This window comes from Wasmannia auropunctata, unplaced genomic scaffold (assembly GCF_000956235.1).
Source record: "Wasmannia auropunctata unplaced genomic scaffold, wasmannia.A_1.0 LD335844.1, whole genome shotgun sequence".
In the NCBI taxonomy this organism is placed as follows: Eukaryota; Metazoa; Arthropoda; class Insecta; order Hymenoptera; family Formicidae; genus Wasmannia; species Wasmannia auropunctata.
In genome coordinates, this window is record NW_012027046.1 from 83,082 (window position 1) to 95,597 (window position 12,516).

At 40.6% G+C, this 12,516-nt stretch overlaps 1 protein-coding gene across 1 annotated transcript in view; it reads right to left on the minus strand.

Annotated features, from left to right (window-relative positions):
• The window catches only part of LOC105455748 (neurogenic locus Notch protein), a 234,994-nt gene that overhangs the window by 68,116 nt on the left and 154,362 nt on the right, over positions 1–12,516 (minus strand). The window contains exons 7-8 of the mRNA XM_011699287.1: positions 10,793–10,948; positions 332–514 (exon numbers count right to left, since the gene is read on the minus strand). Coding sequence (XP_011697589.1) covers positions 332–514; positions 10,793–10,948 — 339 coding nt within the window. The remainder of the gene's footprint in view (positions 1–331; positions 515–10,792; positions 10,949–12,516) is intronic.

The window sequence follows — 12,516 nt, forward strand, 5'->3', positions numbered from 1 at the left end:
AAATATGTGTAACATAGCGACCGATATGTAGAAGTTACTTGCGCGAAGCATAAACGGCACAACAATTCGAAAAGAAATTGCCATCGTGAAAGCGGCTGAAGTGTGTTTTCGAACGTGACGTGTTCACGGTCACGCGAGGAAGTAGAGGGAATTATGTGGTGTCCCTTTTAGGATGTGCGAAGAGATGTATCGCTGCTCTTTCTCTCGAGAGAGAAAGAGAGAGAGAGAGAGAGAGAGAGAGAGAGAGAGAGAGAAGTGCGGGACGACGTCAAAGGGACACGTAATCATCCGCAAGTACCGTGAGATGAATTATAGAGAGCGACGTACTTACCAGGCATGCAGACGCATCGAAAGGTCCCAGGATCGTCCAGGCAGGAACCGTCGTTCTGACACGGATGCGACTCGCACTCGTTCACATTCGTCTCACATCGTGGACCAGTGAATCCTTGCGTGCAATTGCACGCGAAGGATCCGGGCGTGTTCACGCAAATTCCATCGTGCTCGCAAGGAGAGCCTGCAATAAATAAGAAAAGGAAAATGTCATCATTTAAATGCAGTCCAAACACATAAAAATGATTAAAATACGTTAATAAATTATTTAGAATTTATTTAATTATCTACTTTAAGAATAAATTTTAATGAAAAATAATTTCAAGTTCCAAGTTACAATAGAAAGTAAAAAAAATAAAAACTAAACGTCGAGATAACGTAACGTATAAAATTTAACGTAACACAAAAATTGTATGCAGTTAGCGCCGAATAATTTAAACGCTTAATACAAAGTCTCGGCGACACATTCCGATCCGTTCTACTCTTATATGGTAGATAATTGACGCCACGAAATTCCAAAGGGAGCCGCACCGCTGTATCTCCGCGGGGTTCTTCGGTGAAAGTTCATCCGGTTTCGGTATTGGGACGCGATACCATTTCGAGTGAAACTTTTTCCCGTTCTTTTGCGGTAAAGGCATGAGACAAGGGTAGGCGACACGCGAGCGAATTACCGGGACGACTTTTCGTGCCGATCGTTCTTACTGATGATTTAAATCGTGCGCAAAGCGACGCACATGGCTTGCATAATAATTAATAACTGAATACGGCTTTAAGAGTCGACTCGATTAACGCATTTCTATCCCTGGACCAGCGTACAAGCGAACGTACGCCGCGGATAGTGCTCCTTAATTGGCAAACTCGCCGGCACTTTTTAGATGCCCGCCATTAGAGCGGGAGCAGGGAGAGGAGAATACTTCCTATACTACCCGGCTAACTCGACCATAAGAAGGAGTATGCTGGTAGAGCATTCTTGAAGCACTGACGACGACAGTTCGTTTAAAGCAGATCGCGTTTTGCCCGCGGAACCCCTCTTTTCTCGGAGATACGTAGCCCTCTCTAATTGCAACGGGATAATTGCTACGGGCGCAGTCGTGCACGGTGTGTCTTGCCAAATGAGAGCTTCATTAGAAGTATTCTCTTTCTATCTAAGAAATATTCTCTTTTCTATACAATGGAATTTATACTTCAGTTACATGGAATTCACATCGTATGGCTAGAATTAAGATTTATATTAATAATTATGTATATATCAGTACGATTTTTACTGTATAAAATTATTGACGTTGTCACAGAATTAGTGTAAATATCTTATCATATTGCATATATTATATATAATTTATATTATTATACAAAATTAATGTTTTAGACATATACATATACAAACAGACTTTAAGATAAAGACAAAAATAAATAGATACAAACACATGCAATTATATAGTTAGGTTAAATATATGCATATAGATTCATGTATAGAGTGCGTGTTTACTGACCAGCTCTCATTTTGCCACGCATTAACTTTAGCAAAAAAACAATTAATTTAGACAGATTGAAATGTTTTTTCTTCTAATAATATTCCACTTTAGTTCGAAGCAACGCGCGCGATCAGCTGCAAGTGCCGTGACACATACACGCTTTTCTCATCAGTCTAGTTGTAGGTATGAGTTTGTAAGGAGGCGTTCATTTTTGCCTCGGTCGCATACCGCACTCGTGTATTTCGCCAACGGTTTTTCCGACCCGGCGGTGTAATTGCCGTCGCGTAACGGACGAGGGCGATGAAAGAGAGAACCGAGGGAAATGGCGCGACGGGAAGAAACGTATACGTACGTTTACTCGCGACAAAGAGTAAGAAATGCATTGCTGCACCGTGTTCGCGATCGGGTGACGTGACGGAAGGAGAGATGACGAATCGCTCTCCGAGAATGCCACGTACCATACTCGCGAGCCACAGAATTAACGTTAAAAAGCCATCACACGTATGCAGGCGCTCGAAAGCAGCGGTGAGATTTGCGAGCCCAACCAACATTTATCAACTTTTATCTCGCTAATCGCCATTGAAATACTCTTTTCGCGAAACAAACTTTTCGTATTAATATAACATTTAGCAAATAATTCTAACTTTGTGTTACGAATTTTTGTGAGAGATAAAATTTTCCGATTTCAGAAAATTATTATATCGCTCTTTGGCGTGGAGTTCTTAAAATCTTCGTTGCGAGGATTTTACGTAACTCGAGTATTTCCCAGATCCTCCCGCGGCATAATTGGTCCGGTTGCATATGCGCCCCGAGGTACAGTTTGCAACTATAACGTTGCATCGCCACCAGGCAAGATTCCCCGCGCTCGGTTGCATCAAGCTCATCCGAAGAAGCGCTTCTTGCGCTCTCGCCGCCGGGAGCGCAGAGAGCTCCCTTCGCTTAAGGAACTTAATCTACCAGAAAATATGCAATCTAGATAATAACAGTGCCCCGTCTCGGGCGCGAGATCATTATGGTTGTTATTAAACTTAAAATAACAATTTAGCGTTTAATTAGATTCGTTCATGGGGGCCCCGCGCCGCGGGGGCGCCCCTCCGAGGAAACTGCGCTTCTGTGGCGGACGGATAACGCCGACTCGGGTAGCCCCCAGCCGCATCTCGCTCCTCCTTCGACGCGACTTCCGGCAAAATCTCATTATACCTGGCGCGCTGTCGTCGCGCGTCAACCACGTCGCCGAATCGCCGCTCTCCGTGATTTGCGCTTTTTGCACTGTAAACTGCAGCTTCGGTAACGTCGAGACCATTTTTAATTTTCTGCGCTGCGCATTTTTTTAATAATATACCGCATAACGTGACTATTAAGTAGCCGATGCACGTAAGAGATAGATTGTATAACAGAGTAAAAAAAAACGTAGAGATTTATATATGTACGTATAGTTATAATTACCGAATATGAAAGTTCTCCACAATTACGGATTCTTCATGAAAATTTGGACGAAGATGTCTATTTTATAATTTTTTGTAATAATATAAAAGAGAAAAAGTAAGATAAAAAATTTTTAAGAAAACAAATAAGATTGCCATATTTAATGATTAGCGTTCAATATTAGAATACGGTAATTTATATTCTTGTCGAGAAAATACAAATGTCCTTCGCTTACGAATACGATTCATGTAGATCATTAGCCAGGATTTCTTCAGGTACTATCGACCAAATTTCGATGTAACAATGAGTCTTTGTTTAACTAACAGGTGGTAACGCACGGTTATAGTTCGCGGACAGGAGCCGCTTAATGTCGACACAAAAAAAGCAAGCACGAGAAAACGAAAATAAAGAACAACCGTGAAGGAAGGTTTCGTTACGCGTTACCGTATTTACATTTGCACGCAGTCATTATGCCACTATTATTGCACCTATATTACGATAAACAAAAGAGGTGATTGATTCCCAGTCATCCATTGTCCGAAAATGAAAAGATGTAATACGTAATTTTTTAATAAAAAATACACAATATGAAAAAAAGGAGAGCGAATATTATGTTGCATGTTTACGTTTGCCAAGCCGTATTCTTCTTATCAATTTGTTTTTTTTTTTTTAGAGGATTGTCTAAAATTCTCTGACATTCTGTCTGATGTCATCTTCACACGATGAAGAATTTCAAGTTCTCCGGAGCGGACTAGCGGTGTAATTCAACACCAAACGAGATGACCGACCGTCCTCGTTTGTGAAGATCTCGCGTTGTAAAGCCTCTGAGATTTTCAGAAATTCGACGTAAATATTTATAAACCGGTAGAAAGGGGGAAGGCAGGTGGCGGTGATGACCGCATAAATTATAAGCAAAGAAACATCATACTAATCGAGCTGAAACAATATCATGGTTTAGCTAAATAAGTTACGTATAGATATAAGCAATTATTTTATAAAAATTTAAAACTATATATACAATAAAAATGAATACTTTCTATACTAGAAGACAATGTAAAAGTGTAAGTTGAAAGAATTTAATCTTTGAGCACTAATTAAACTGTCCACAGAACAGGCGGGCGATACAAAGCTGGTGACTTTAGGCGAGATGAAGGTAGTTAGTTATGTTAAAACTTAATAAACCTGCCGATTAAATGGGGGGGAGGGGAGACCTCCCGTTTGCTAAATCAAGATTCCACTCCAAAAACAGGAATAATTAAAAGGGGCAGTTGTGCAAGGGGAAGAGAAGGAATACAAATGAGGAGATCAGATTTCCCTGACTTATCGTATTATCTTCTACCACTATCTCAATTCCGAAGCAAACGGACGGAGAGCATTAAGAGATCTCTTACGGCCTCGCCAGGGGTCACAAAAAATTCGGGTGCTGTTTAAGTTATTATTTCAAATATAAATGCGACCGCGGGCATCGGAGGGTAGACGATAAGTGAACGTACTCCAGCCCGAAAAAAGGCCTATGTAGACCACGATCGCGAGAACGGCGCAGCCATTGGGCGGAACGATCATCGAAATATTCACCTTGACGCCGAGCAGCCGATAATTACGCCCGGTGGCCATTAATAAACTAATCCTTGGAGATTTCTTACCGGCCGGAGCAAAGAGCCCCGTCGTTTTATCAGCGTTCAGAATCTCCGAGTGCCCAGGGCAATTGTCAGAGGAAGAGACGGATGAGGGGTGCGTGAGGAGGGGTGGAGGAGAGACAGGCCGATCTGCAGGGTTTAATGACTTGTGGTATCAAACAGCCGGGAGGAGAAAAAAGGGGGATAAATGAGATGAGGTGGGCCTGAAGTCCGGGCTAATCACCGACGATATTAATGCGCGGTGTATAAAGAATGTGGCGAAAATCACGTTTGGGTTTGCTAAGTTGCTGACGCTTCTCGGTCTCGAATGGTTGAAAAACATACGATAGCGCGTCAAGCGTTAATTGAATCATCTGTTTTCAAATGTGTATACGAATCTATCTATTGTCATTATTAAAGAATAAATCAATATTTCTCGATAGATAATAATTACATTTATGTGGATTTCACTTCAGTTGGTCTTGTACGTATTTTAGCTTCTAATTAAAAGTCGAAATCTGTAAAATAAAGTAATAATACTTTATATAAATAGAGACGTTATGTATTATATTTGTAATAAACAGATTTTTCGATTTCCATTGACACAAATATTTTCAGAGTTACGATTTTTTGAGGAATCAAGAGCGGTAAATTGCAGTAGGTACCGCTTGATATCACAAAGTTGACGAACGAAAACTCGCGCGTGCGAAAGAACCGAACCTTGGCCTTATATGGCCAAGGGGTAGTTCGCCCTTCATCATCACGCATGGCACGGACGTGACGGAGAGTCATGTGCGTGGCCGTACAGTAATTTACCGACAATTTCTCAAATCGCGTCCTTCGCGTAGAAGTGACTAATCGTACGCCCCCGAAGCCAAAGGCAGCCGAAGGACTACGCGAGAGAGGACAGCGGGAGGGAAGTGATCCGCCACGGGGAAAGGGGAGCTGTCTTTGAGTAATGTCTTCCTAATTACGATACCCCGTGCAAACGCGACGCCATCCACCGTCGGACGGAGGGAACGCGAACGATCGTAGAAAAACGCGGATCCTCTAATTCATCGCCCAGTTCGTGTAGACGTATACAAAAAAACGCCTAACGGTCGAAATGAAGCATCTGGATATATTTCAAGCGTAGTCGAGCCAGTGAACGAACTCTATCAGCCACGAGAGTAATTCATAGCGGATGATAAATAACATTCGGTACGGCGATACCGCACGTATTTTTAACGTCTGTTTTTGTAAATTACACATTACGTCACGAATGTGTATATAATTCTTTAAAAAATTTAGAAAAAGTTACACAATACATAGTATATATTTAAGAAATTGAATGTACAATATTATAAGAGAACATATTTCTGATTAAACATATATTAAATATTTAGATACGTCGAAAAACCTAAATTAGAATTTTAGATTAATTAAAGGGTCATTTTTTTAGATTACGTTGTTTCTACACAGTGATTATCACGGTACGACGATTATCACCTGCGCACAAGACAAGGCACGCTTTCGAAGTGTGTGGTAATCAACGCGAACGACGAACCGAGTCAATTGTTAACGTTCACAACCGAAATCCAATTAATTCCATGACGGTTGATTAACGAACAGCTACTAATGCGAGGAGGAAATCCACTACACCGCGTGCAACGCGAGCGCACGTTGCGAGCATTGGTGGGGGCGAGTGTGTCGAGGAAGAAAGCCCGCGGACACAAAAGACGTGCTTTCGATTATTAATGAAGTGTCTTTGTCCGTAGCGAAACGTATTAACCGTCGTGCTCCACTACGGGCGGTGCTGCGTATTTATTATGGTACGTGCGGGAACACGAAGGATGATTTCTCTACTCGAAGCCGTTTCCAGATGCTCCTTACGTGCGTTTCTCTATCTGCTCTTTTTTTTCGCATTCCCATCGTCAGCCCATTTACGATCGCGGCAATTCGCGATAGCCCGTAATACGTTCGTTTAATTTGCAATCTCAATTATTCGTGCGATATCCCACAAATGTAAACTCTGTTTTGCCTTCCGCATTCTCAGTCGCAAATATCTCGCATGTTGAATCAGTAAAAAACTGACTTTATCACGCAAATATGTATCTTCCAAGGAATGTTACATTTTAATATTACTCGCATAAATCGAGAATCATTTTTTGTTTACTCCTGAGGATTTTCCCTGAGTGGATTATAATTTAAACTTCCTACATTCCTGCATGTGTGTCTATAAATACTAAGTATATTTCGATATGTTGTATTTCTGTATACATGCATATATGTTACTATCAGACACACATACACAGAATTTCGTTCCTACTTCTTAACCGACGATGTTCAAAGTTAGAATCTCACGATTTGTGATGTGAAGCGAATCAAATTCTCACAAATGATATCGATAAAACTCGCGCATGTGTGCGCACATCAAGGAGATCGGCGAGGTGTGTGGTTCCATGTCGCGCTCGAGCTTGTGGCCGGACTATTAATTAACCCGCGACTACTGCCTGTCCACCGGCTAATTACAAATCCATTACCTACGTGTATCGCGTGCGTTACCGAACGGTTTTAATCCCCATGGTTTTGGGCTCGCAGCGCACTCGTAATTCTAACATATGATGGATTTATTTTTACACCGTAATATCTGACAATGCATATAAAACAGTAGAACAAAAAAAAAGTTGCCAAGAATGCAACTCATAGGAGCAATTGCATTATTACTATTACATTAACATTTGTCGAACTTCTTTCGCACTAAAGCTTTTTAATTTACAATTAGAATGTTTCTATTTCATGTTTTATAATAAAATTTTGCGTTCATTAAAATATCAGTTCAACAATATCAACAATTACATTTCTAATGACGAGATATTGCGTACCTAACATATGTACGCATTCGACACGTATGAAGCTTATATTCAAGATGGCTGCTGCAAAGGAGCCTCGATAAATTTCTGCATGACCATTAATTATCTCCGCAGAATTATTAATAATCGTTGTCGTCTTGGCAGTGGGCCTCCCTTGCGATACATCATACGGGACCTACCAATCATAGGTCGCATATCACAGTTCTACGGTGCTAAGGAAAGGGGAACGACTGCGAATGACAAGTTTGCCCGGAGGTAAAGATCGAGAAAGGGAGAGAAAATTGGGTACACCGCGGTGTGCCGTTAAGGACTGTTCCCCTGCGGACGTTCACGCGTGACGATACATGTGTAATCGAATCGATATGTCACCTCGAGCAACGCGTAAATGATACATTGACATTTCTCGAGATCCATATTTAAAATCGGTGATTAAAAATTTGTCGTTTCTCATACTTTCAACCTAACCATCATATTAAAAAGACTTGCAAGACTCATTGCACTTTTACTGATACTTCTTTACATCACAAAGAATTGATTTGTAGAAAAGTTTGAATTTTGAAAGATATAATAAACTTGATGAGTAAATTATAAATATGCACAAAAATAATTAATTGTTAGCCACGCTGATTCAATTGAAACTTTAATCAAATTTTTCAGTTGTTATGCATGGAAGATAAAAAGTAAATATATATATTTATATATATTTAAATTATGATAAAATTGAAAAAAATAATTAGAAAGGAAGTACGTTTTATATGATAATTGTTCATTTATTTAGAAAAATTTCGATGGCTTCAAATAATTGCTTTAAAGACTGACTTTCAGCAGAGATTCATTTTTATCATACGGCAGTGCTACGAACGACCCATAACATGTGTCGATTAAAGCTTCCCGACCGGCAATAGATCGATCACGGAGCTCGATGACGAGAACGTCGACGGGACGGCGCGATGAGAACGGGGATCCGGCACAATAAATAACGCGCGGATCCGGCGCCGAATTAATCGATCGCAATCGATCGATTCGCCATACGCCAATCTGCCCCGTGTGGGTTTTCAATTTGCACGGACCCGTGGGGGCCTCCGTACACTCTCGCATCGCGCACATTAATCCAGCGATTACTGTACGCGAGTCTCGCCGCGAGCGGATCTTGCCGTTATCTCATTTGAAAAATCTTTCGCGCGATATCGATTTCGACGCATCTTATTTCTTTCACCTTTAACGATACTTCCGACTAACAACATATCTATTTACCGAAACGGTACAGTAACTGCGATTATAAATTACAATATTTTTGTATTTAAATGTGTATAATTCACGATCGCGAACATTCAGTTAAATTATATTATGAAGACACATCTAAATATTATTTCTTCTTTTATGTCGATATTTTTCTCGCTTATAGAAAACTTTTCTAATTCTGCAGTACATTTTAATTGTGCAAACGTATTTAGTAAAGTTTGATTGCATTTCCTTTTTACATTTTATTGCTGAGCGCTCGCGAGTTTTATATCATCAATTCATCATTAAGTAAGGTACACATTTAAGAGCGCTACAGTGATCCTTCAGAGTGACAGAATGTAATGACCACCGAAATTCGCTTCTTGTCGGCTTGCAAGTTGATCGATGATGGACAAAAATCGAAGCATATGGCTGCCGCGATTACGAAGTTCATAATAGAACAATATGAAATTCGGTTCACGTTTTTAGTTACGTTTAGTTTAGGGCTATTAATGATACTAACAAAGGATGCCAATAAACTAACCCTTATCTCTTCTTCGTCTTTCGAAAGAGAAAGAAAGAGTTGTTCGCGTGTCCTCCATTGATTGACACTTATCATACTGCCCACGCTGATGCAGCGATGTTAACACGCACGGATCGTGCGAGGTGGACAGGCAGACACATAAACGCCACGTACATACGTGATCAGAAGGAAAATATTACGGAGCTCGATGACCTCTTCAAACGGCGAGACCATCGGTCAATCTCGTCAACGACTCATTGAGATTTTCTTAATCGCAATAATAAATTATACGTTCGCGCGCGAAAAAGATGCCTCGAATTGAAACGGATCGAAAAAAAAATCTTAGCATATATAGCATTTAAAAAATTATTTTTCGTAGATCATACGTTTATTGTTTTAATAAATCATAAATCCAATTAAACCGGTGCGCGGCGTTCACTTCAGATTATGGGCAAAACTCGAAGCATGTGGCCGCCGTGATTACAAATAAGCTCATAACAAAACAATGTGAAAAGCAGTTCCCGTTTTTAGACAGAGCTATTAACGATGCTAACGAAGGTTGCTAAGACTAACTTTTATATTTCCTTCTTCATGTTGGTGATTTTATCAACATGCGATTTCACACAATTTAAAACGAATTTTTATTCAGCGAGAATTTTCATCATTTCTGGTTGTATTTTTGAGCTGGGTATGACGTACGCAAAGATAAAACGCGATTTACCGCTTCGATGATTCGCGAATTTTCTCCAACCGTCATTTGAACGTCGCGAGAGCAATTTATTACTTTCCAAGCGACTTTAATGCGAACTGGTCTCGCCGCGCGATAACATCTATCTGATAGCTATCCTCACGATGTTAGTTGCCCGATCGTGCGCAAACGCGCCGTTGACCAGCATTTCTGCGTTCTTGAATCGAGCCCGTCATTAATAACTATGCCGACCACCGAGACGCTCATTACTTTCGATTTAAACGGAGATTACTTTCGAAACGCGGATTAATAGTTGGCCAAAACGGATAAACCGAATGCGGATCGATTTAGAAGCGATTTCCGAAAGCAACCGCAGAATTAATCGATCGATATAATCCAGCGAACGATCGACCAATTCAATTTCACCGAATTTATCCTTGCATAATCGGTAATTGCGCGACTTGTAATTCCACTTTGTACGAAAATGTCACTCGACAGAGAGTGAGTTTATAATTTCGTTTGAGTTAAAACTTGTAGAAATACATTTAACGAGCAAGATAAAAGCAGTGGAAGTATAGTATTGGATCATAAAATATAAAGATATATAAAAATTACTAAAAAAAAACTTTTATACGACTGCAAGAAGCAATGTAAAGAAATCAAACCTTGAGTGCACTCGTCAATGTCCTCGGAGCAGTCCAGTCCTTTGTATCCGGTGGCGCAGGAGCAGGTGAAGGACCCGTTGATAGGGCTAGTGTCACAGATCGCGCCCTCGTGACACGGATTCGACGTACAGGCATCATCGAGATGACAAAGCAGCCCTACGAAAGATAATCATTCCTCCTTAAAACTTCATATTTATTTTATATTAAAGAAATTTACACAATAAAAAATATAATATATATATATTTTTCACTGTATAAATTTCATTAATTCAAAGTACAATTCTATGCGATATTTTTAGTAAAAATAAAAATATTTAATTTTCATCTTGCTGACAAATATTTCTGATTAAGTTTCTTAAGATCACAGTACGTCAAGATAAGTGAATCATAAAAAGAAAACGCGCGATATACGTATTTTACCAAGCGTTACAAATCTTCTCACAAATGTTCTTTTATTCATCGACATAAAAATAACAATGATCTACAAAGCACAGAAAATACATGTAACTTTCCGATTTCCTCCAACAGTAAATTACACAGCTGAACAAATTATTATAAAACTAATTGAGGAAATTACCAAGCATCGTAAACTAAGAAGGACAATATAAAATTGAGAAAGCTGACCGCGGGATATAATTTTCCTTGGGAAGCGGATCGCGTGTGCGTCGAAACGAACTTTTCTTTATGGAGTCCCTCCGATAACGGTACCAAAGTCCCCGGGATATTCATATATAAACCAGAATAAGTGCATGCAGATGCGAGAGCACACCCGCGCGCGACTAACTGTAAGTATATCTCTAGTGAACTGAAAGCACGCCTGAAGGCAACGCAAGAAGCAGCCATTATATGTTTGTGTTTTGCGTTGTGCATCGCGTGCTCGTTACTATACGTAAGTTCTCTCTTTCTAATCGTTAAAAGTAGTAACAAAAGTAGTAAAAAATGTGGAATGACTTTTTCTTACAAAGAATATACGAATCGAATATGTTACCCTATCTAGACATTGGACAGAATTATTCATTTATTTTGCAAAACATTTAGTAATTTTTCATGAAAGAGATGTCCCCTTTCATTAATATCGTTAACGAACTCTATGCGAAACGTCTGCGATTCGATGAAAAATTGTAGTCACTTGATAAAAACGCTCGGCTTCCAGGAATGGACGACGGTGTCTGGCCGCGAGAGAGGAATATACCTGTATTTGGCGATCGCGTCGCGCGAATCGATCTGAAAAGCGTCTTCTACTTCGACTACTCCCGCGGCAGGGCGGCGGGGGACAGGGCGAGTAAGGACAGAAACTCGTTTTCAGTCGCCAAGGTCGGCACACCGGCGAGAAGCCGGGGCCCCGGGAGTCTTCGGAATCTCGAGATTCCGAGGGGGACCCGTTCTACGCTCTCTACGCGGTATATACCGGCACATCATACCGGCCGCATATGTGCGGCTTGCACCTGCCGATGCATCGCCGCATTGCAGCGCGAATCCTGTTCTCGACCATACTCGGTATCGAGTTAATCACCCTGCTCTCCCGCGGATACGCGCCGCGCGACCTCGCCAAACTAAACTTGGAGAGAGAGAGACTCGGTTTCCTTTCCTGAACGCGGAGACTTTTTGACTTCCGTATAAATAGTTTTCGAACGATGGATTACGCGCTCGCGACAATCGGTAAAATTTACTCGAACGTATCGGACACAATAACCAGCAATCGCTACTTGAAAAAGGTTCAAAAC